General features: G+C 37.3%; 1 protein-coding gene across 3 annotated transcripts in view; it reads right to left on the reverse strand.

Moving 5' to 3' along the window:
- Positions 1 to 1119: 1119 nt before the first annotated feature.
- The window catches only part of Dredd (Caspase-8 Dredd), a 213166-nt gene continuing 188551 nt past the window's right edge, over positions 1120 to 25734 (reverse strand). For 2 of the 3 annotated variants that reach the window (XM_025307383.1, XM_025307385.1), the window contains one exon: positions 1120 to 1633. In XM_025307383.1, coding sequence (XP_025163168.1) covers positions 1428 to 1633 — 206 coding nt within the window. In that variant the 3' untranslated portion in view covers positions 1120 to 1427. Of the gene's footprint in view, positions 1634 to 13684; positions 13962 to 25734 lie in introns of those variants that run through there. The other variant, XM_025307384.1, reaches the window with a different exon arrangement.

Raw genomic sequence — 25734 nt, forward strand, 5'->3', positions numbered from 1 at the left:
CTTTGATTGACCCTCAACGTTTGCCTTGACTCCTACAACAACCTGAATGTTTAACAACCTGAACGCGTTCTTCAGAATCCGGGATAAAAAATAGAGGTTCCTATTTTAAAAAATGGTTGACCTTTAAATGACATTGAAAATGGAGGTCAAGGTCAAAGTCAAGGTCACCAGCTTATGGCCCTCTTTGATCTCGACAACTCTTATTCGGGTCATATTTCATAAAAACCACGAACTACCAGCTATTTCGTACAAATAACATATTTGACTTTCAAATAACCCGTACAGTTCATTTCGACCCCCCCATAAAAATACATATCTAAACGTAACAGTTTGCGCTCTTTCAAAATCCGAGGTCAAAATTAGGGATTTCCATTTGAAAAACACAAGTTGACCTTCAAATGATCTTGAAAATAAAGGTCAAAGTCAAAGTCAAGGTCATCATAAGGTAGCTCATTAAATCCGTACAACTTTTATTCAAATCATTTTCCTTGAAACTTCAATACTGAAAAGTTATTAGGGTGGTCCGTTACTTTTGGGATACCCTGTATAACGTCAGCAGACAAAATATGTCAATTTGTAAAATGGTATTGCACATAAGTCGCTGCGACGCTTAGATCTCTCGCCCAAAAGCCTGGAAAGCATTTTTTTACTGTATATCGGCCGGCGAAATGCCCGAGTGAGTAAGATAAGTACAGCGATCGATTGTTCGTCCTTGTCAAACTGGCTGACCTAACCTTCCTGCTCTTGCGCTCACGCGCACTGTGTTGGTTGACGGTCTCGCTGCACGAGGCCTCCAAAGTCAACGCTGGATTTGTCTCTGACTCCTGTAGACCCTTAATGACAGAAATCTGATGAATGAGCGGGCGCCGGGACATTATGGGAGGAGCATCAAGCCGCTCAGGCTAGAGCGCTACCTAGTCGACCAAGGAACTGTTGCCGGCGCGCAGCGAAAGGAAGGACAACGCATCGATGCTCATGTCCCTTACCTCGTCACTCCTACGTCCCGCCGCACTGCGCCGATAAGGCCGCTGAATATTTGTGATTATAATTACGAGATTATTTTATGAGGTACTACTAGGATTATTTTATGAGGTAAATAGTTCATATTGAACTATAAAGTTCAAGGTTCAAGAGTTCTTTAATCAAGCAAAACATCGAAAAAGACAAAGCAATAGAGAGCGATGAGATCTACAAAGATTTTCATTATTTTCTATTGCAATCTATCGTTTCGCTGCATCTCACCGAACCCGGAGCGGTCTAGCGAGCATATTCGCGTTATTTCTTCTCTAAAATTAACTCAGCGGACTTGGGCCGTTACAATTGTTCATAAAAATGTCTTTGCAATATAACATAATATTTTGTTAGTAAAATATATATAATGCAACAGTATAAATTATAAACATTAGTAGTGCAATACATAATTTTAGTTATATTCTTTTAATTATATTCTTTAATTGAAAATCAGAATCTAAACGGTCTTGTCGTATTTCTGGTAGTTGAGCAACTTGACTTTCTCCTATTGTCCCTTGTTTTTTTCGTACAGATGCCATTATTTCTCTCACACATTCCAGAAAAGTTAGCTGGCTTCCATAAGTTCTGAAGATTTTACAAACTTCTTGTATAAACCATGAACCTAAATAAAATAAAAAATAACAATTAGATATCACCTACATATTCAATATGTAAATGTTTATATGTATGCTATTGTAACATTTATAAACATTATGGATAAAATAAATCTATTCTCCTTTTGTCAATAGAGTTAGTGATCTATTAGAGGGTTGAATTAATTTTGGTCTCATGTCAACTTTTTTATCTTTATTTAAAAAAAATAGTTAAATTTACATCAATCAAAATATTTTCCGTCGTTAGCTGTGACTTTTTCCCATCTTTCTAACAATATAGCGATTCCGCGATGATAAAACGATCTTTTGAAGTAATCCAATCAGGTACCCATTTTTGCACATCCTCATAATTATTGAAGTATGTATCTGTCAAAGCGTGTTACATCAATTGAAATAGATGGTAAACAGATAGTGCTAGATCTGGAGAGTATGAGATCGGGTGCAGAAGGATTTCCCCTCTAAGTATGTTTGTTTAATGATTGAAGCAACATATAGACGAGCATTATCATGCAAAAGAATTATTTTACCGGCTATCGCTGCCTTTTTCCGCATTAATTCATCATTCAATTGTTTTCAAATTTATTCAATTGTTGCTGGTATCGCTCCCTCGTAACTGTTTCATTCGGTTTTAAAAGCTTATATCATATTATTTTCGACAATTGGCCTTCCAGTGCGTGGTGCATCTTTGACATCGAAATTACCAGAACGGAATCAACGAAACCAAATTGCGCGTGATTGGCTGTTACAGTATCAGGACCATAAACACTATTCACATTTTCCGCGGCCTGGCTTGCGTTTTCGCCTTTATCGAAGAAAAACTGTAAAATATAGCGTATTTTCTCTTTGCTAGTGTCCATCTTTGACGCGCGCTCAAACAAAACTGAGTCAACTAATCACAAAACTGTCGGAAAAGTTTTTTTAGTACGAAATCTCATCTTTCTAACGCCATCTAGTGGAACCCGATCGGACTTATACAACGCGAGATATAGATAACTAAAGCCATCTATTGGAAAAATAATGGATTTCTTTTTATTACACCTGATAGTATACCACATCTTCCATATCCTAAATACAGAACATTACGTAATTATATATTAGGTTATTCGGAAAGTTCGTTTCAAATTTTTGAAATAAATTAAGAGCGCAATATTTTACACAAAGAGGAACTTTATTGAAGCAAATATGTACCGTTTTGTTCAACGACCTTGGCCCATCTTTCAGGAAACTGCATGATGCCTTTGCTCCAAAATAAAGGTTTCTTATTGGCGAAGAATTTATCAAGATGACTTTTGAGGACTTTCAAAGACTCGAATTTCTTGTCCCGAAGAAAATTTTTTAAAGCAAGAAATAGATAGTAGTCAGATGAGGCAAGGTCGGGAGAATATGGAGGATGAGGAAGAACGTCCCATTCGAAGTCTAACAGCTTCCTACGGATAGACATTGCGACGTGAGGTCTGGCGTTATCATGATGGAAAACAATTCCACGCCTGTTGGCCAATTCAGGGCGCTTCCGTGCGATGGCAGTCTTCAGTTCGTCCAGTTGAAGGCTGTACTTCGCCGCGTTGATGGTTTCGTTTGGTTGAAGAAGCTCATAATATATCACGCCCTTAAAATCCCACCAGATATTCAGAAGAACCTTTTTTGCGTGAAGCCCCGGCTTGGCCACTGTTTGCGTAGACGCGTCGCTGGTTCCCCACGAGACCTCTTGCGGCTAACAATTGTATAGGATCCAACTTTCATCGCCTGTTATGATTCTCTTCAAGAACGGTTCTTTTTGGTGCTGTTGAAGCAGCATATCGCAGACGTTCACACGTACCAGCAACTGCCGTTCATTCATTTCAAGTCGACTGGATGTGTGGCACCCACACATCCAGTCGACTTGAGAATCCTAGCTTCTTCAGATGGTCATGCACGGTGGAAACAGACTTGTGCAGAGTGTCGGCGAGTTCTCTAACTGCCACTCGAGGATTTTCGTGCACGAGATCCATAAGAAGCGTTTCATCAACCTCCTGAGGCCGGGCTGAGCGAGCTTGATCTTCCATGTTGAAATCGCCAGCTTCGAATCTTCGATACCATTTTCGAACTGTCTGGTGAGTGACACAGGCATCTCCATATACTGAGAACATCTCATTCAGGGTCTGCGAAGCCGTGAAGCCACGTTTAAAGCAATATAGTATCATATGACGAAAATGGACTTTTTGGTTCTCCATTTTTCAAACTGATTTCTGACGAAATAGTTGCACTTAGGAAGATCTACGAAGTTTCCTTAGCGGGCTCATAGATTCGGGAATGTTTGTTGACAAACATAAAATCGTTTAGAGCGCCCTCGTTCTTACTGATTACATAGAAATGTGGAGCGCGCGAAATTTGAAACGAACTTTCCGAACAACCTAATATATTAACGAATACTTCGCCGATGATCTTGAACTTCATATATATTATCAAGGACATGTCTCTAAGTAACTGGGAAAAAGTTTTAGGCGGCGGCCATCGTTTATTAAAGTTATTAACAAAAGAAGTTTCATTAATCGAGCATAATTTTTCAACACAGTAGGGGAGACCGGGGTGAAGTCGTCACTTTTTTTCGTTGTCGATTTTTAACAACAAAATTTATAATTCTAGTGAAATATGGTGTACCGTTGTAAAGAGTGAACTCTTGGCTACAAAATTTATATGGGTATTTTTTGTCTACGTCGCTTTATTTAACCGGTATAGCATAAAAACGACAAAGGTGCAAAAATTAAAATGTCAAAATTGCCGGGGCAGAGTCATCATATTCCCAGGGCGGAGTCGTTACTCCATTCTCGGACTAGAATCCCAGACAGCACTAATGTCCAAAACCAGGACGTTTTTCAGATGTCTTTAAGTCGTCTTTAAAATGTCTAGACATAAGACGTCTTTAAGATGTCTAAAAGATGTCTTAAAGACATCTTATGTCCCAGTTTCGGACATTGTGCTGTCTGGGATCGATCATTTTAAATGAAAATACATAATTCCGATCATGATATATGATAGGATAAGAGATAATTCGATTTTCATTTCTCGAGATTTGGAGAAAAAATACAGTGCTCAAAATAATTATGGCATAGATAATTTATTGTCGAAAATTGGCCAACTTTGATTAGCGATTACTTTACGAAAAATTATTGTAGATCAATGATTTTTATTTCAAATGAAGCTTGAAGTCTCTATTTTAAGAATATATCTCCATTTTTTGCATGCGATGCATTCCTACTCCTGTAACCCCTGACATCTGAGGGCATGTTTAGTATACTGAAAATTGCAAAGTTTGACGGAGTGCACGGATGTGGACAATTTTTTTTTGGGGACGTCGTTTGCATCGTCATAAAGTTCAAATCTTCCCCTTCAATTTGAAATAGAAATGGAGTTGTTACAATTTTTTTCGCAAAGTTACAGCCCTTCAAAAATATCGTTGTTTTCGACTTTCGGGCCAAGTACCGGCCGGCGGATTAAATGACTGGAAATCACAGTGGAGCAATAGCAAAAGTGTTTGTTGACATATGCACGCAAGCACGCGCGCATATTTTTCAGCTCCTGGCTCGTGTTTTGGCCGCAGCCGACATTCTTAGCATCGGCAAACAAATTCTCTCCATATTCTCCACGGCTCCGTATGATTTCTGAAGGGCTGTAATTTTGCGAAAAAAAATTGTAGCAACTCCATTTTTTTTTCAAATTGAAGAGGAAGATTTGAACTTTATGACGATCCAAACGACGTCCCCAAAAAAAAATTGTCCACATCCGTGCGTTCCGTCAAACTTTGCAATTTTCAGTATATCAAACATGCCCTCAGATGTTACAGGGGTAGGGGTGCATTGCATGCAAAAAATGAAGATACATTCTTAAAGTAGAGACTTCAAGCTTCATTTTGAAAAAGAGATCATTAGTCTACGATAATTTTTCGCGAAGTAATCGCCAGTCAAAGTTGGCCAATTTTCGGCAATAAATTATCTATGCCACAATTCTTTTGAGCAGCGTAAATATTATAAATTTCCGACATACAAACAATTTCACTTTTCGCCTCCGAAACCGAAAATATGTTTATTGTTATGAAAATCACAACATGGCACATAATCTCACTAAACTCCGTTGGTCACGTGGGTACTATAAGTACGAGTAGCGTTTACAATATTAATGGCGATAACTAATTCGACTATTAATTCATACAACATACAGATTTCGAGATAACTGTAGTAACGACTCCCGGTCTCCCCTACATTTAACACCAAAAACTTGCCGAAAGCTACTTTGGAACATAGTCAGAGTTGCTAGATGCAATATATTGCGATGCTACAGCGCATGCGTGAGATGACGTAGGAGCACGCTGCTTGAATAAAAGTCTCACAAGGGGAAGACGCATCGACCGGGAAACGGTTTGGAATGAAATTTACGGAGTTAATAGTACTTGACTACTAATAACTCATGGTAATAGCATACGACGCAATACCTCTTCGTTTTTGAGAAAAAACGGTCTAAAGAAAAGAGCCAACAAAGTGTACGAGTTAGTAAGATAGGTATTCAACGAAGCAGCGTAGCACAGCAGCAAAGGTAACGGACTACCGAGCTGACGGCTGAGGTTCGATTCCTGCTGTATGGTTTTTTTATTCTGTAAGCATAAAAATGAAACAGAAAATATTAATAAATAATAAAACTGCGTTTCTTAAATATATTAGTGTTTGTTAAATATATTATTAATGATTTAAATTTCAAAAAGACCGTAAATCTTATCTATAAAATATATAGTGTATGAGAAAATTTTTATATAATAATTGCAATGGAAATAGGAATAAAAATATTGTTATGAAATATATAGGAATGCTATTAACCCTTTGCGGTCGATGCCGCCACAGTGGCGGCATTCGCAAGTCATCGTAGAAATCGATGCCGCCAGGTTGGCATTCATGATCGCCTGGCGTGCGGCACGGCAAATGAGGCTAGCGATAATGAAACTATTCTCCCGATGCTAGATTCAAATGTTTAGATCAACTTACAGATATCAATGTTTATCGATCTCTTCGAAATCGGCCGATGGGTTAAACTGGTATGAAATAATTTTTCGTAATCTTATATTGTATATATAAAATATTTATTTCTGTTACAACTCTCTATATTGTGTAGAAGTCGTGTTATGTTGAAGTTGTGTTGTGTCTTTATCTCTTCTGGCAATCCCCCTCCAGAAACTTCCTTTGTGTCATTCTAAACGATCGTTAAGAATGACGAAATGATTCGAGCATCGGAACAGTCGTCAGTAGAGCAAGCAGCAGTGTGCATTTACTAGTGATACAGAGCAATTCGGTGATCATATTTAAATTACATATATCATAACAATGTCAGAAAATCCTTCAACAAGCAAAATAGTTGATGTAGAATCGCTAGAAGAAAGATCTTTTGAAAATGAAGATTTTAAAGGTGAATTCACTAATGCTCTCGTATATGCGAATTCTATTTACGAGAATAATGAATTATTATCGAAAAATCCTCCAGCGAAAATATATATTTTTACTCCTATTTCCATTGCAATTATTATATAAAAATTTTCTCATACACTATATATTTTATAGATAAGATTTACGGTTTCTTTTGCAATTTAAATTATTAATAATATATTTAACAAACACTAATATATTTAAGAAACGCAGTTTTATTACTTATTAATGTTTTCTGTTTCATTTTATGCTTACAGGATAAAAAAAACCATACAGCAGGGATCGAACCTCAGCCGTCAGCTCGGTAGTCCGTTACCTTCGCTGCTGCGCTACGCCGCTTCGTTGAATACCCTTCTTACTAACTCGTACACTTTGTTGGCTCTTTTCTTTAGACCGTTTTTTCTCGAAAATGAAGAGTTATTACGTCGTATGCTATTACCATGAGTTATTAGTAGTCAAGTACTATTAACTCCGTAAGTTTCGTTCCAAACCGCTTCCCGATCGATGCGTGTTCCCCTTGTCATCGTATTTTTTTAAAGATATTATAGCGCCCGTATTATACTATGCAGTTGAGAATTGCAATCTTGAGAATTGCAATCGAGTAAATTAGATAATCTAAATCGTGGTTATTTTAATTGGTCCGATAATAATTCTCAATCTACATTACAATTTTTCATTTAACAATGTCATTGTTAAATAATACAAATATCATGTAACAGTTACATAGTCGAATGAGAAATTATAATGTTAATGTAACGTAACTTACTTCACTGGACAACATAATCTGGGATAAAGCACTCGCGTAAGAAACGCGGGAAAACTATGCGGGAAGACAGCTGATCGGATAGCGCGGGCCCCTCCATGGACCCTGCGATACGCTTTATTATCATCATTGGCATATACTTTCGTAGAGCTTTGCGTCATCTCACGCATGCGCTGTAGCGTCGCAATATATTGCATCTAGCAACATTGAACATAGTACATATAAGCGGAGGAAGGGTTCCGCCTCTCCCCCACACCCCCTTTCGAAGAATCCTAACCTAATGTAGGTTATTGTATCTTATCAGAGCGTACGAGAAATATCGAAACCCTTTAGTATCTCGGGAAATACGCATTTTAGAAAATATTTCAAAGTTAGTAGGGTTTTATAAAGCGCATTACATGGCAATATTATTATGACCTTGAATAGCGTTTAAGATCATGTGCAGGTCATCTTAAATTTCTTAAACGAAACCCTCTATTTCCATTACATATTCTTGTAGCTTATCTCGAGGGCTTTCCAAAACACTATAATTAAATGTCTTTTCGTTAGGTATTTTTCGAGTTATAAGACTTAGAAGTTGCAGTACCGCCCCCATTAGCATTATCCAAGGTGTATCGCGTAGAGGTTGCATGGTCAGACTTACAGCTCTTTTGTGTATGCGTATATGTATATGTGTGTGTGGATGTGAGGTGTATCATCAATTTTGTACCTTGGGTAATACTAATGCCGGCGGTACTGCAAATTTAAGTCTTGTAACTCGAAAATTACCTAACGAAGAGACATTTAATTACAGTGTTTTGGAAAGCCCTCGAGATAAGCTACAAGAATATGTAATGAAAAATAGGGAGTCCTATTTAAGAAATTTAAGATGTCCTTCACATGACTTTGACAACGCTATACAAGGTCATAACAATACTGCCATGTAATGTGTCTTATAAAACCCTATTAACTTTGTATGAAACATTTTTTTTCTAAAATACGTATTTTCCGAGATATTAAGGGGTTTCGATACGTTTCGTACACCCTGTATATTGTTGGGCGTGGGTTCTAAGGGTTTTAATTTTTTCAACAACGCCCAACAATATATAAAGATGCAATAATCCAGATAGCACACGGACGTCCACTGGACGTCCGTTATATGTCCATTTTTTTTACAAAATACGTCCATAGGATGTACGTTTGTCACAACTTCGGACGTCCATCGGACATGAACGTCCGATGGACGTACATCGGACGTCCTACAGGTCCGATGTCCAAATAAGGACACCCTTGTTACGTCCAATTTATGTCCACGGACGTAAATCGAACATACGGACATAAATTGGACGTGAAACGTACATCCATTGGATGTCCGGTGCTATCTGGGAAGTTACGTTAGGTTAAGATTTTTTTTGGGGTGTGCTTATATGTACTATCTTACACTTTGACGCATTGCACATGCTTCTCGGTCTGTCCTTTTTAGATGCATTAAAGATTAACAGTGCGACTAAAAAGAACAGATCATAAGTCTTTGTATTATCGGCATGATAGATTTCCTAACTTCATATGTGTTATTTTTTATCACTTTATAACTTTTGATTTGTTGGAGAGCGACATTTTTCTTTGCACGTTCTACGCACCAAAATACACAATTGTACAGTTTTTACGAAATTAGTGAGAAGGCCTATATTTTCGATAATTACCGAAACTTCTTTTGTTAATAACTTTTTAATAATTGATGACCGTCGACTTTTTGCAAGTTACTCAGGGACACGTCCTTGAACATATATGAAGTTCAAGGTTATCGGCGAGGTGTCCGTTAATATGCATAATTACTAAACAGAAAAAGCATGTGTGTATGTCGAGGATATGATGAAGAGAACGTGCTCAGATCTCAGAAAAATAATTGACACTTATGATGACTTGGAAGTTAAATAAGAGAGAGGGGGAGGTGAAGGAATTGAATAGGCTCCTTTAAGATAAGAAGATCAAGGATTTAAGACCGAGGAATCTATCACATGCCTTCAAGAGAAGGAGGAGATAATAAAAGTCTTAACCGAAGAAAAGGAGGATGGAAGACTAGTCTGGAAAACGAGCGGATCACCCCGGGTCCTGTAGATCGCCACGGGACTGGATCCAGGCTGGTAACTCAGAAGCCTGCTTGGAAAGACCCGACAAACGGGCGGATCGCTCCGAATCCTCCAGAAAACCGAGAGACTGGGCCCGGGTCTATCTGGGGGAAAAGAGTCAGATCTCCTGATGAATCAGGACTCCAATAAAAAGGCGGATATTTTAGTAAAGCGGCTCTGGGCCACTCTGCCAGAAATAAAAATATGTATTTGTGTTTGAGGAGTGGGATCACTCACGTAGAAAAGGATGCCCTCTGTTTGTACTGTGCGTTCTCTCTCGCACACTCTCGATAGAAGGAGAATAAGGGAGGCAGTTGCTAATCTGTATGACAGTACAGATAACCACTGTTTTTTTATTTTTTTTCCGATATAATGATCAACCTAGATCACCGTGCCTTCAGCTCAGCTCGAGATATAGTCTGTAAAGTAAGAGCGTGCACAGCATAAATGGCAGTTGGTTTCAAATATCGTCCTAGTTTTTTTGTGAACCGATAGATGAAATCTTTGTCGTGAATGCTTTGTCACAAAAGATTCAGTTGGCATCGAACTCCAACCTGAAAAACACGTTAACCGCCATGAGTGCTGCATACGTATCGCGCTACGAGGCTGTGTTCCTTTGTTCCCACCGCAAAGGACCAAAAATGTCATATGCAGTGGCTGCTAAATACATGGCAAAGTCAAAATCGTTCGTCGCTGTGGGTTCAGCAATATAAGAAAATCAAAATGTCGATGACTTGCCAGAACGTGGCTCGATAGGCAAAGTAACGCCGAATATGGAAAAAAAATTGTGAATTTGTTTAAGCGGAACCCGACCTTAATGCTTAAAATTTATAAGAAGAGTTTATTGCCGACTGCTGAACGATGTTTCATAAAAAAAACGAGGACTGGATCTTACAGGAAGACAACGACCCAAAACACCGGAGCAAGCTTTGCACCGAGTGGAAAGAGCAGTCTGGCATCGTCACACTTGATTGGCCATTGCAGTCGTCTGATGCAAATCCCATTGAAAATGTATGGGCATATCTCAAGCACAAGCTTCGAGGAAAAAGAGTATGCACTTTGAAGCAGCTGACACGACAAATTCGTCTCATTTGGAGGTCTTTACCGAACGAATACGCAGTCAACTTAGTGGAAAGTATGTCTCGGAGATGCCAGGCAATTATAAATGCTGGTGGTGACTGGACTCATTATTAATGGTATAGCATTTTTCTTCTCATGAAGTACAACAAATCCATGTACATAAAAATCATTAAAAATAAATTTTTCTACACATTAACCCTCTTGCACACATTAACTCTCATGCACGCTCTTACTTTACAGACTATATATATCGGTATAGCCGCTGTACTATCGTACAGGCCGCTCAAAAAGCGATACCCGGTGAAAGTTGGGGCTCATGTGAGGGGCGGGAGTCATATTGGCCATATTGGCAACCTCTTTCTTGGGCCTATGTCCCTCGGCCGTGACCACCGATAAAGAGTAAAAGAAAATGATGTACCAGGTTGTAGCCCGGTCCCATTCCCCGCCTCCTTCAATAACATCCGAAGAGAGCCGGGGGAAAGGGCGAATGTCCCCTCTTTATAAATATCATTGTAAACCAGGAGGTTATCCCCGTCGGGTAGAATACCTGACCGAAATGTCGCCCTTCCCCGTGTGCACCGCAAGGGGGGGCGACGTCAAATGTAAGAAGGGCCGAGCACTAGGCCCCCCTGATCATAGAGTTGGAGACAAAGCAACGTTAAATCTTTACTGTCTCCCTGGCTCCATAACAGCCTAATAAAAGGTAACTCGGGGGTTCTAGTAAGAGTCCAACATAACTGCCGCCCTCCCCCAAGGGAGCGGGGTACTCATGAGGATTCCCCCTCTGGTTAACAGAAAAAGGTTATTCCATCAATTAAGACATGTAAATATTGGTTTAAGCGATTAAAAAATGGCAATTTCAATTTTAACGACAAAGATCGCTCGGGACAACCAAAAAAATTTGAAAATGCAGATTTGCAAGCATTATTGGACGAAAATCCAGAACAATTCGCTTCAGAACTTGGCAGAGCATTAAGTGTTGATCATACAATAGTTACTAAACGTTTATGTGATATGGGAAAGATTCACAAAGAAGGAAAATGGGTTCCACATCAATTATCGGAAAATGTCATTGTGAACCGGTTGAACATTTGCATTTCATTGGTCGCTAGACAAAAAATGAAGAATTTTATGTATCGAATTGTTGTGAGGATAAAAAATGAATCTATTTCAATAATCCCAAACGAAAAAATCATGGGTTGATCCAAGCCAACTAGCAACATCTACTTCGAGATGTAATATTCACAGTTCAAATGTGTTGCTGTGTATTTGGTGGGATCAAAAAGATGTTGTGTACTATGGACTGTTGAATCCGAATGAAATTGTCATCGCTCATCATTGTCGACAACAATTATACAAATTGAAGCGAGTATTGGATCAAAAATAATCAAACGCTTTAGATCTGAAATAGGAAGTCTTGCCGCATCCCGTGTACTCTCCAGATATTGCTCCATCCAATTATCACTGTTTCGATTATCATTGTTCCGGACAATGCAACATGAGGATATACATTTTCATAACATCGAAGAAATGCGAAATTTTGTTGAAAATTGGATAAACTCCGAAGAATCTTTTTATCGTCGTGGAATCCATCTTTTGCCAGAAAGATGGGAAAAAGTTGTAGAAAGCGAAGGAAAATATTTTGACTAAAATATTCGTTCATTATCTTGTTTAACCCTTGTTTAACCCTTGTTTAAGCCTTTGAAGTTTCTCTGTTCAACAGTTCTTCACTAAAATTTATATATAATGGTTTTTGGTGTAGCTGATTATGAATCCGTTGTCGAAATTTCGAAATTCAAGATGACGGATCGAATATGACGGACCAAATTTTAAAAGATTTTCGATTTCTATGGAAATTCGTACATAGGGGTTTTTAGGATCGCTGATTACGGATTCGCTGTCTATGCAAAAGGAGGAAGCTTCGTGGCCGCTCAAAACAAAATTAAAAAGCCCAAAAAATGAAATGAGAGAAAACAAAAAATTATGAAAGCATTGAGATAAAAAAATAAAAAGAAAGAAGTGAAAAGGACAACGACAAAAAACAAAACAAATAGCAAAAAGACAAAAGATAACAGAAACTAAAAAACAACAAACGGAGAAACTGAAACAAAGTACAAAATAAAACAAAAATAAAAATTGTCATAAATAAAAATATATATATATATTTTTAGATTTTATTGAAATTTCCGGCATTGGGTACTGTTATTTATCGGATTTCATAGGTTGATAAAATTGCTCCAATTCTAACAGCGGATTCATAACAGTGATCTTGAAAATTTCTATATACCAATTTTCATAAAAATCAAATATTTAAAAAATTTTTGTTCCACTATATTGAATTCGCCAACTTGAATTTTGAAATTCCGACAGCGGATTCATTATCAGCGGCCTCAAAAACTTCTATATACCAATTTGCACGGAAATCGAAAATTTTTTAAATTTTAGTCCGTCATAATGGATTCGCCATTATAAATTTCGAAACTCCCGTCAGCGGATTCATAATCAGTGACTCCAAAAAATCTTAAATATACATTTTCATGAAACACTTTTGAATAGAAAAATGAATCTTCAAAGTTTTAAAAGGTGTTGCATATATGCAACACTACGGAGCAAAGGGTTAAGTAAATCATTTTTGAAAAAAAACTCAAAACTATATCATGCTTCTATGTACATATACGAGGGCTGTATGATGAGTATTCATGTTAAGGGGTTACATACACTTCGAAGGCCGAAAAACAGGCCAAACTTTGACATTTTATTCTGTTAAACAGGTAGTGGAAATTACATGAGATTTTGTGTGATTATAGACTTATGTTTCGACAATATAAAAATATATATAAGTCATTAAAAAATTGCAAAGCAAAGAAAATATGGGCGCCGGCACATATCGAGGTTTAGAAAAGTGTGTTTTGCGGTGCACTTTCCCGTCTAAACGACCCATCTGAAATAAAAACCATATGGCGTTTTAAAATTAACAGTAATGGTTTGTCGTCGACGTTTGTCTATTTTTTATTTTGTCGTTATGAAATGGTGACGAGTTGAAATTGAAATTTCAAAAATTACGAAAAATTTTCATCTTTCTGATATTATTTCTTTTTTTAATGAAGATCAATAAAGAAAAGTGAGATCGTCAACGACAAAAAAAAGTTTCTGAGAGTATTGTGTAAAAATTTGAGAACGATCAATCGATTGATTTTTGAGATATCGTGTCCACCGTCTTTGAAAACCGTGTTTCGAGAAAAACACGTTTAAAGTTTCAAGTTTAGTTCAACTATTGTTAACAGCAGAATTTTGTAATTGACCTCTAGTCAGCAATTTCGGGGCTATATAAAGTACCTTCTATATCACATGCAGCATCGCTACACGAAAATTTCTGTTGACGGCGAGCAATTCTTCTTTTGCGCGTAGCCTTGTACGCTCGCACTTCGGCCACATCAATGCGCGCTAGGTTTTGATATTCACAATATGCGGCACAATTGTGACTAATATTGATTTCTAATGCATGCGTTATTAATAAATATGCAACAGCACCTTCATTAAAATTGCATACAGCAATATTGATTACAAACATTACAAATTTTGTCTTCTCGCTAGCTCAACAACTTCCGAATTGAATTTTAACGGTTTTTTTTCTTTTTCCACGTAAGCAGAGGGGAACATCGAACAATAAAGACCTGAAACCAGTGCTTCCAGAAACACAGAAGAATGCCGTGTTCGTGAATGCTCTACTGGCCGCGTCAGATACCAGAATTCGAGCGCTCGAATTCATTTTATTCAACTCTCTGTAACTTCGCCATTTTTGCAGATAGCGACATGAAATTTTCAGGATATTGGGTTAGCAAATAAGTTCGTTCGATTTTTTAGAATAGAATAAAACATAATTTTTTGATACATGTTCGGGAGTTCGATTAATTTCTTTAAATTCGACCGAATCCTTGTGATTTGATCAAATATTCTCGACGCTGTCGAATACGACATAGGTTGATTGAAATCGTGAAGAGAAATCGATTCCAACCAAATATAAACTCCGAACAATAGCTGGCGAGCCAACTCGGTGGATCTGTTATATTTCGAATTATGTTTATCTCTTCCTCGTCACGAAACAGTTGGATATTTCTAGAAAGTTCTACCGCTGATATCGCGCCGAGAATAGTGGCTGATCGCAAAAGGATTCGGCCTGTGCGCTTATGACTGGCCACCGAGCACATTGTGTGCGTGGTTATTCTCGATGCCTGATTCTGCGGGTCAGGTTCTCGTCTTACAATATCGGACACGCGAACTATGCTAGTATTGCGAAGTGTGGCGCTGATTTTCATTGAGTGCCGGAATTCATCTGTTTTTTTTTTGTATTTGGTTTTTTCTGTAATTTCGAGTTATTGCTCCGTGCTGACTGTCGCTGTGCTTGCGATCGCCTGTTCGCCCGCGGCAAGATCTCCGTCGTTCGCGAGGAAGATCTCCGTCGGTTCGACGGTGACATCCCATCGGCCCAGAAGTTCTCCGATCGCGGTATAGTGCGAACCTGCTCGGGCGCCTCAAGATCTCCGTTCGCCTCAATTTCGACGGTCAGCCCCCGCGGTGAGCCCGTTCATTCGTGTAGCAATCTTTGGTGCAATTAAACGGTGGAAAAGCATTTCGATTCTTCATTTGGATCCTTTTTTGGCCATCCGTTCCCACAGCCTCCGCTTCATTCCCACGTTGTTCCATCGATCTCGTTGCTCAGCGCTGAGCGATACTAGCGGTCGCGGCGCGGTCGATCGAACGGGAAGATCGCGCTCGCAAACAATACACAAGATAAATTTTAATCAATTATATATTGGCCATTTTTATCGATGACCTCTAGCCATCTTTCCACCAACTTCATTATGCCGCGTTCGTAAAACGTCTGAGGCTTATCGGCGAAAAACCAGTCCAGGTGGTTTTTAACGGCCTCTTCATCCTTGAAGATTTTTCCGTTCATAGAGTTCTGCAGCGAACGGAATAAATGATAATCGGAAGGGGCAACATCCGATGAATACGGAGGATGAGGCAAAACATCCAAGCTGAAGCAATTTGTTCCGAGTGGTCAATAACGTATGAGGTCTGGCGTTGTCGTGGTGGAAAACGACACCTTTGCGATTTGCCAATTCTGGACGTTTTGTGCAGATTGCTTGGTTCAATTTCGTCAATTGCAAACAATATACAGTCGAATCAATCGTTTTACCTGACGGTAACAGTTCGTAATGAATGACACCCTTGAAATCCCACCATACGGAGAGCATTATTTTCTTCGGATGCAGTCGCGCCTTCGAGGTTGTTTGCGGTGGCTCGCTGCTGTGCCCCCAGGATCTTTTACGTGTTACATTATCATAGACGACCCATTTTTCATCATCCATCACCATTCGTTTAAAAAATGGGTTGTTTTCTTGGCGTTTCCGTAGCGAATCGCAGATGGATATATGTGTGGTCAAGTTAACCTCGGTTAATTGATGCGGCATCCAAACATTAAGCCGAGAAACGTATCCCAGCTAGCGCAAATGCTTTTCTATGCTTGTGTGGGATATATTCAATGTCGTAGCAATTTCTCGTACCGATTGAGATGGATTTACTTCGATTATAGCCTTAATGTCACTTGAATTAATCTCGGTCGGGCGACCGGAGCGGGGCGCATCATTGATGTCGAAATTTCCAGAACGGAAATTGGCATACCACTTTTGGCATACGCGTTTCGTTAAAGCATCATCTCCATACATACGGCACATCGTTTTATAAGCATCCGCAGCTCGTTTGCTTTTTTTAAAGTAATAGGGGAAAATGTGACGATAATGCTCGTTATTTATTTCCATGTTCACAGCTACGCAGCACACGCAATACTGATGTTAGCCAAACCAAACACAGCACAACATAAACAGTGAAACATAACCTTTCAAATGTGTATTCGGTTTGCACGATAGCGCTGAGAAAAGAAAAGCAAATCCGCATGGAACTTACACTGAAACAAAAATCGAACGAACTTATTTGCCAACCCAATATATTCTCAAAACTTGAAGCTTTAAGAAAATGTAAAAAAAATCGACTTTTTTACTCTGCTAAGTGTATATAACCCCTTAAGGAAACGCATTTAATTTTTTTTATTTATTTCTCAACAGTCTGCTTTCAGCTCAATACACTTACGAGAGTAGTTCGAAAAGTTCTCGGCCTGACACAGAGATAGCGCCAGGAATATCAACTGGCTATAATTTTCTCAAGTTTGATCCTCCAGAGGGCCTACCGTCACAGTAACGTTACAGACAGTTGCCTTCAGTCGTTTGCTTGTTGTGATCGAGGAAAGCAAGCAAGATTTGGTGTTTCTCGAAAAATGGATAAATTCGAGTATCACGCAGTGATAAAGTACTTCGTTTTGAAAGGTTTAACGCCAACGGAAATAAAAGACGAGCTGGCTTCCACTTTGGGAGACTTCACTATCGTTTTCAACAATGAAGAAATGGGCTGCTGAATTCAAACATGGTCGTTCGTCCATTTATGACATTGAACGTAGGTCGTCAAAAAATCGCTACGATTGAGGAAATCATCGCAAAAATCCACAATGCCGTGTTAAATGATCGACGAATGAAAGTGCGTGAGCTTGCTGACATTGCAAAGATCTCAATAGATCGTGTTAACATCTTACACGAACATTTGCACATGAGAAAGCTTTCAGCACGATGGGTGCCGTGTTTGCTAACGGTCGATCAAAAATGCATTCGCATGAATATTTCTCAGGAGTGCTTGGACATGTTTAAATGCAATTCGACCGAATTTCTGCGATGATTCATCACTATTGATGAAACATGGATTCATCACTACACGCCAGAGACGAAACAACAGTCCAAACAATGGGTGGAAACGGGTGGAAGTGCTCCAAAGAAGGCAATAACAGTTTCATCGGCCGGAAAGGTGATGGCGATAGTTTTTTGGGATTCGAAGGGTGTGGTGTTTATAGACTATTTACAAAAAGGCAAAACCATCAACGGAGAGTATTATGCAGCATTGCTGGAGCAACTGAACGATATTATTAAATCCAAACGTCCTCATTTGGCAAAGAAAAAAGTGCTTTTCTATCATGACAACGCTCACACATCTTCGATTGCAGTTGGAAAGCTCCATGAATTGCGCTTCGAATTGCTGCAACATGCACCGTACTCACCAGATTTAGCCCCCAGTGACTTTTACTTGTTTCCGAACATGAAGAAATAGCTCGCTGGAAAGAAATTTACTTCAAATACGGAGGTCATCGTTGAGACAAACGCTTATTTTGAAGGGTTAGAGAAATCGTATTATACTGAAGGTATAAAAAAGTTAGAACATCGGTGATCTAAGTGTATGGAGTTGAAAGGGGACTATATAAAAAAATAAAAAAACATTTTGTCAAAAATCATGTTTTCTTTGTCAGGCCGAGAACTTTCCGAATTACTCTCGTACAAGTAAACCTATTCAAGTGTGATTCTCTAATTTTAATGAATTTCTAATACGTTGTTTTCCAACTAAATAAGAACATGTATTTTTTTATTCGGGCCCATACACCCTTTTAAAGAATAAAATACCCCTTTGAAAAAACTGGGTTTTCTCTTTCAGGCCGAATATCGATGAAACTATAAAAGATAGAAAAACATTTTTTAAACGAAAGTTGAATGGTTTCAACAGTACTATAAAACAATAAGAAAAAATTTTATTTTATTTTTTAATTTTCTTCAAGATACCACCACCACTCATGACCTTATCAAAATTTTGAAGCTTTTTTCTCTCACCAAATGAAAGCTTATTTTATTACGAATTCAGACATGTATAATAAAGTAACATTTCGAAAAATCATTTTTGAGAATTAATTAAAGGCCTCCGTACATATGCTATCTGTGCTCGCAACACGTTCTGTGCGCATCTTCTCGTAAACATGAGATAACAAATATGTTTGGAAGATATTCTTCATATATACCAAGTTTTCCAAAAGTAATAGACCCCCCCCCACCTATCTCAGAATATATGCATAATAGGGAAAAATGATCCGAACAAAAGTTTTAGGATTCATAAAGTTCTGTTTTTTTGTGACCTCAAATTTGATCTCGACCTTGAAGGTCATTTCAAGGTCAACTTGCGTTTTTTAAATGGGAATCCCTGTTTTTATTACACTGTTTTTTTTACCAATTAATTTGAACAACTTTTGTCTAACAAGGGCTATATAAACCCATGGGGAAACGGATTTCGCCGTACTTGCGCAGGAAAGTAGTACTCAATGAAACAATGGACAATGGAACAATGAAAAACGCTAAATGGATAGAGTGCGCTTCTCAAGCGTTTTCGAGAAAAAACGCTTCAAAGTTTTGCGCGGTACATAAGTGCCGCTACAGTAGCGGGGTGACCAAACAGCGACGGTGGCGGAGCATACTAGGCGAAGCGCTACGGAGCTGCAAGTTGCCTGTTCGTGCCTGATTTCCAATTTTTTTTTACTTTTTTTTACAGTAATAAAGTATTGCAGTTAAATATGTAATAATGCGCACGAAATAGGTGGCTTCGTCGGACATTTTGCTTGCAGTATGTTAATATAAAAAAAGTATATTTTTGCATGCATATAGGCGGCGCAATTAATTTATACGATATGTACGTAATGTCCTAATGTTTCTTTATTTTAAAAGTAAAAAAATACATACAAACTTTAAAGAAATCAGTCAATGCAACTAGTTCATGTGTACATTTTAACGTTTTATACCTGCGCCGGCCGACCCTTGAAAGCCGGTTCCCTTATTGTAAGCATGTGGATAGCCGAAGCGAACAAAGAGTTTCTTTGATCCTATGGCAAATTTTATCCAAGGGTTGCGGCCGGCGCAGGTATAAAACATTAAAATGTACACGTGAACTAGTTGCATTGACTGATTTCTTTAAAGTTTGTATGTATTTTTTACTTTTAAAATAAAGAAACATTAGAACATTACGTACATATCGTATAAATTAATTGCGCCGCCTATATGCATGCAAAAATATATTTTTTTATATTAACATACTGCAAGCAAAATGTCCAACGAAGCCACCTATTTAGTGCGCATTATTACATATTTAACTGCAATACTTTATTACTGCAAAAAAAAGTAAAAAAAAATTGGAAATCAGGCACGAACAGGCGACCTGCAGCTCCGTAGCGCTTCGCCTAGTATGCTCCGCCACCGCTGCTGCTTGGTCACCTCGCTACTGTAGCGGCACTTATGTACCGCGCAAAACTTTGAAGCATTTTTTCTCGAAAACGCTTGAGAAGCGCACTCTATCCATTTAGCGTTTTTCATTGTTCCATGAGTACTACTTACCTGCGCAAGTACAGCGAAATCCGTTTCCCCATGGGTTTATATAACCCTTGTAAAACATTTTCTATTTGCCTAATATTTTTTGAGATATTTGAGGAAAACGATAACTTTTTTAATATGTAACTTACGATATCTCGCTAACTATTTGTCGGAAAAAAAAGTGGTACTAGACTTTCTTGCTTTATTTAGTCTCAAGAATATATTGTTACAATAACGGCCTGAGTTTTGTTAACTTACTGACTTTTGGAAATTTCAAAATCATCAAATTAACAAAAATCAGGGCACTATTGTAACAATATATTCTTAAGACTAAATAGAGTAAAAAAATCTAGTGTCATTTTTTCTTCCGATAAATAGTTAGCGAAATATCGTAAGTTAAATATTGAAAAAGCTATCAAGTTTTCCTCAAATATCTCGGAAAATATTAGGTAAATAAAAAAATGTTTAATAAAATATTTAAATAAAAAAATTTAGACAACAGTTGTTCAAATTAATTGGTAGAAAAAAACAGTATAATAAAAAATAGAGGATCCCATTTAAAAAACGCAAATTTGACCTTCAAATGACCTTTGAGGTCGACGTCAAAGTCAAATTTGAAGTCACAAAAAAAAGAACTTTATAAACCCTAAAACTTTTGTTCGGATCATTGTTCCCTATAATGCATAGATTCTGAAATAGGAGGATGGGGGTTTCGTTACTTTTGGAAAATTTGGTATAATCATGGAAGTTTTTATTGCGCGCAGATAAACATATAAACATAGTGATATAGATATACAGAGTTTATCAAATTATGGAAACCATGAACTATTTTTATAACAATATCAGAAAACGGTAAAACACGTGTACCGATTTTTTTGTTGTTTTTTATATTATTTTTTTGTAGGCTTTTATACATAATTATTATTTATACTAATTATTATATATGTTATTATGATTATTAATATTATTATATATAATTATACTATATTTATATTTATTCTTTATTTTATATCCATTATTAATATTTATTTTTTGATTTTATTTTTATGTTGATTTTTGTATTTTTATTCTTTTTTGTAGGTTTTCTGAAATGTTTTTCTTTTTCACATATTTTTTTAATCATGTTCAGTTCGTAACTTTTGAAAGTATGTACAGTAATGAGGACGTCCAGAATTTTGTGGGTCAAAAAACTGCTGTATACACTTTGATTTTGTGCACCAAACACATCTAAAAATTGCAATATCATGATAGAAGTCACAAATAAGATCATAATTTTTTAAGCAAAAATTCACAGGTGTTTCGCATTTAGGTGGTTTCTCGTCAATGTAACCACTGTTGTACTATGCGTATCTAAAAAGGTTTACGAACCTGGGAGATGAAAACTGATTATGAATTAGAGATTGAATTTTCAGTATATTATTTCTTAAATGCAAATTTATATCATAATCATGTAGTATAATTATGTCTGAAATATGTTTCAAAAAATTCTTCCACGGCCTAAATGTATAAACATTCATTGGTTTAAATGTATAAACATTGGATGTTTATACATTTAAGCCATGGAAGAATATCTTGAAACATTTTTCAGACAATTATACTACATAATTATAATATAAATTTGCATTTAAGAAATAATATTATCTAAAAATAATAATCTCTAATTCATAATCATAATATCATAATTATAATAATAACATCTGAAAATTCAATTTCTTTCATAATCAGTTTTCATCTCCCAGGTTCATAAATCTTTTTAAGTACGCATGGTACAACAATGGTTACATTGAAGAGAAACCACCTAAATGCGAGACACCTGTGAATTTTTGCTTAAAAAATTGTAATCTCATTTGTGACTTCTGTCATGACATTGCAATTTTTTGATGTGCTTGGTGCACAAAATCAAAGTGCATATAGCATTTTTAGATCCACAAAACTCTGGACGTCCTCATTACTGTACGTACTTTCAAAAATTAAGAACTGAACATGATTAAAAAAGTATGTGAAAGAAAAAAGCATTTCAGAAAACCTACGAAAAAGAATAAAAATACAAAAATACAAAAAACCGGTACATGTGTTTCACCGTTTTCTGATAGTGTTATAAAAGCAGTTTGCGGTTTCCACACTTTTGATAAACTCTGTATATCCATACACTGTGTTTACATGTTTATCTGTGCGCAATAAAAACTTCCATGATTATATATATGAAGAATGTCTTCCAAGCATATTTGTCATCTCATGTTTACGGGAAGATGCGTACAGAACGTGTTGTAGGAAGAATGAAGCGGAGAGAGATAGCGTATGTACGGAGCCATTTAATTAATTATCAAAAATGATTTTTCGAAACGTAACTTTATTATACATGCCTGAATTCGTAATAAAATAACCTTTCATTTGGTGAGAGAAAAAAGCTTCAAAATTTTGATAAGGTCATGAGTGGTGGTGGTATCTTGAAGAAAATTAAAAAATAAAATAAAATTTTTTCTTATTGTTTTATAGTACTGTTGAAACCATTCAACTTTCGTTTAAAAAATGTTTTTCTATCTTTTATAGTTTCATCGATATTCGGCCTGAAAGAGAAAACCCAGTTTTTTCAAAGGGGTGTTTTATTCTTTAAAAGGGCGTATGGGCCCGAATAAAAAAATATGTGTTCCTTTTTTGAGTTAGAAAACAGCATATTAAAAGCTCGTTAAAATCGAAAAGTCACACTTGGGTAGGTTTACATGTTAGTCCAGCGACATTCCAAATCTTTTAAGCCATCCAAAAAATATTTGTCGAACTCCACAAAATAGGCCTCTGTTTCGGCCATGACTTCCTCGTTTGACATCAACTACTTTCCGCCAAGCCATTTTTTCATGTTTGTAAACAAAAAGAAATCGCATCGGGCCAAACCTGGAGAATAGGGTGGATGAAGCAGCAATTCGTAGCGTAATTCGACCAGTTTTGCTGTGGCGATTGTGGACGAGTGATCTGGTGCGCGTTGTCATGGTGAAAGAATATTTTTTCTTCTCCAAATGGGACCATTTTTTCATCAATTTAGCATCTAATCGGCCCAATAAATCAGCATAGTACTGCTCCGTGATTGTTCTTCCCTCCTCCAAATAGTTGGTGAAGATGATGCCTTGCGAGTCCCAAAAACGGTGGTCATGACCTTTCCAGCCGATGGAACCGTTTCGTCTTTTTTAGAGAAGATTCGCCGGGTGAAGTCCACTTGGACAGTTTTGACTGTTCTTTCATTTCTGGCGTGTAGTGATTCATATTTCATCAACAGTCACGAAACGCTGCAAAAAATCTTTCGGATTGCGCTTAAACATGTTCAAACAGTGCCCCGAAGTTGTCACGCGATTCCGTTTTTGCTCTACTATAAGCAAACGCGGCACCCATCTCGCCGATAGCTTTCTCATGCCCAATTTTTTGTGTAGGATATTTTTCGTGTAGAATACGCGTTCCATTGAGATGTTTAAAATGTCAGCGATTTCTATGATATTCACCCGGCGGTTTGCTAACGATATCATGGATTTTGTTGATTATATTCTCCATAGTCACCTCAATCGGACGGCCTGGGCGCTCTTCATCAAAAACAGATGTTCGGCCACACTTGAATTCATTAAACTAATATCTGATAGTAATCGAAGATGCATAGTCCTTATAAACAGCATGCAACTTCACTTTGATTTCCTCACATGTCTTTCCAAAAAAAAGGAATCGAATCATTGACCGATATTGCTCTTTTTCCATGGTTGCAAATAAACACGAACTTTTACCCACTTTTAACAGTTATCAAAATAAAATTATTCAATAAATCTGTTTGAAATTGACAAGCATCGTTTGAAAGATGGCGTTACATGATAGTATACAGATTTGCATCAGTGGCAGTATCTGTCGTGAAACACGGATACTTATCATACAACTCTCATATAAGTACATATATAAATATTAAATATCACTAGAGACGATACGCCTCCCAAGTGTTTTTGAGAAATCGCGGCTTGAAGTTTAATATGCTCCATTAGTGCTGCTGCATTAAAATGTTTGTCAAGCAGCGGCGGTGGCATAATGAACTAGACGTCATGCTACAAGTTTGCAAGTAACGTGTTCGCGTCCACAATATTCAATACATTCTTTTCTCACATAGTTCTCATATAGTTCTGTTACTGTTATAAAAATAAAAATATGTAGAATATACAAGGTACTATTATTCGGCTATGCGTTGATCTTATTTCATTCCTCCTACGTCTCGTCGCGCGCCGGTATTAATTGCTGGATCAACTGACTGAATAACTCTACTCATGTGATAGCCATGTATTTATTAGGAATTAATTCCAGTGAGTCTATAATTTTATATCTTTTATATATTTTTATAGGAAATATAAGTTTATACACTACTCAAAAAAATTATGGCTTTAAAAACTTTTTGCTGAAAATTACTCAACTTTGAACAATGATTACTCAGTGACAAATGGTTGTAAGACGATGATTTTTTTTTTTGATTAAAGGTTGAAGTCTCAACTTTAACATGTTTTCGATTGATTTTAGATCCAATTTATTTCAGTGTGCGATCTCATAATTCAATGGCATGTTTTTGATTTAAAAATTTGCAACTTTGACAAAACGGACAGCCTTGGGTAATTTTTTTTCTAAATTTTCATTTGCGGGGAATGAAAGTTTGATTTCATTAAAAAAAAACTCAAGTTTCTACGATTGTTTTTCGCGATTTTACAGCATTTTAAAGAAACCCATACATTTTCGTTATTGAAGGTAGGATTTGTAGGAAATCACTGCCAACTTTGGCATTACCTTATGGGATACCGAATTTTTGCACTAAGTGTAAAACAAGGTAGTTCATGGTAATGTTTTATGATAAAGAAACATGCATCCATTGTCTCAGGCTCAACGAGCACTAATTATTGCGCTTATGAGCGAAGGCTTCTCGCAAAGGTACGTGGCGAGACGACTCGGTATTAACCAATCCGTGGTTTTGTGAATTTGGTTACATTTTCAGGAAACGGGTAATTTACAACCACGAGAGGGACGGGAAGACAACAGATAACAACTCCACGAGAAGATCCCTCGGAGTCGACAGTACCAAGTCGACATTTGCCAATGCTAAATATTATTGAACATAGCTACGCAAACCCTCGGGGAGGGAATGCAAACATAGTTCCCCTGACTCCCCCCATCACGGTCCGAGCGGTAGGCACCCCGCAGGGGTTTAGTCGGTAGAAGTCCGACATAACCCCCGCCCTCCCCAAGGGGCGGGGGTATCCATGAGGATTTCCCTTGCGTGACCAAAAAAAAAAAGAAAAAAACTACACAATTCCTATTTCCAGTAAAATGTAGAAAATGTAGAAGTTTCTTTAAAACGCTGCAAGATCGCGAAAAAAAATCGTAGAGACATGAATTCTTTTTAAATTAAAGGGGAAGAATCAAACT

Source organism: Harpegnathos saltator, unplaced genomic scaffold (assembly GCF_003227715.2).
Source record: "Harpegnathos saltator strain DR-91 unplaced genomic scaffold, Hsal_v8.6 scaffold851, whole genome shotgun sequence".
Lineage (NCBI taxonomy): Eukaryota > Metazoa > Arthropoda > Insecta > Hymenoptera > Formicidae > Harpegnathos > Harpegnathos saltator.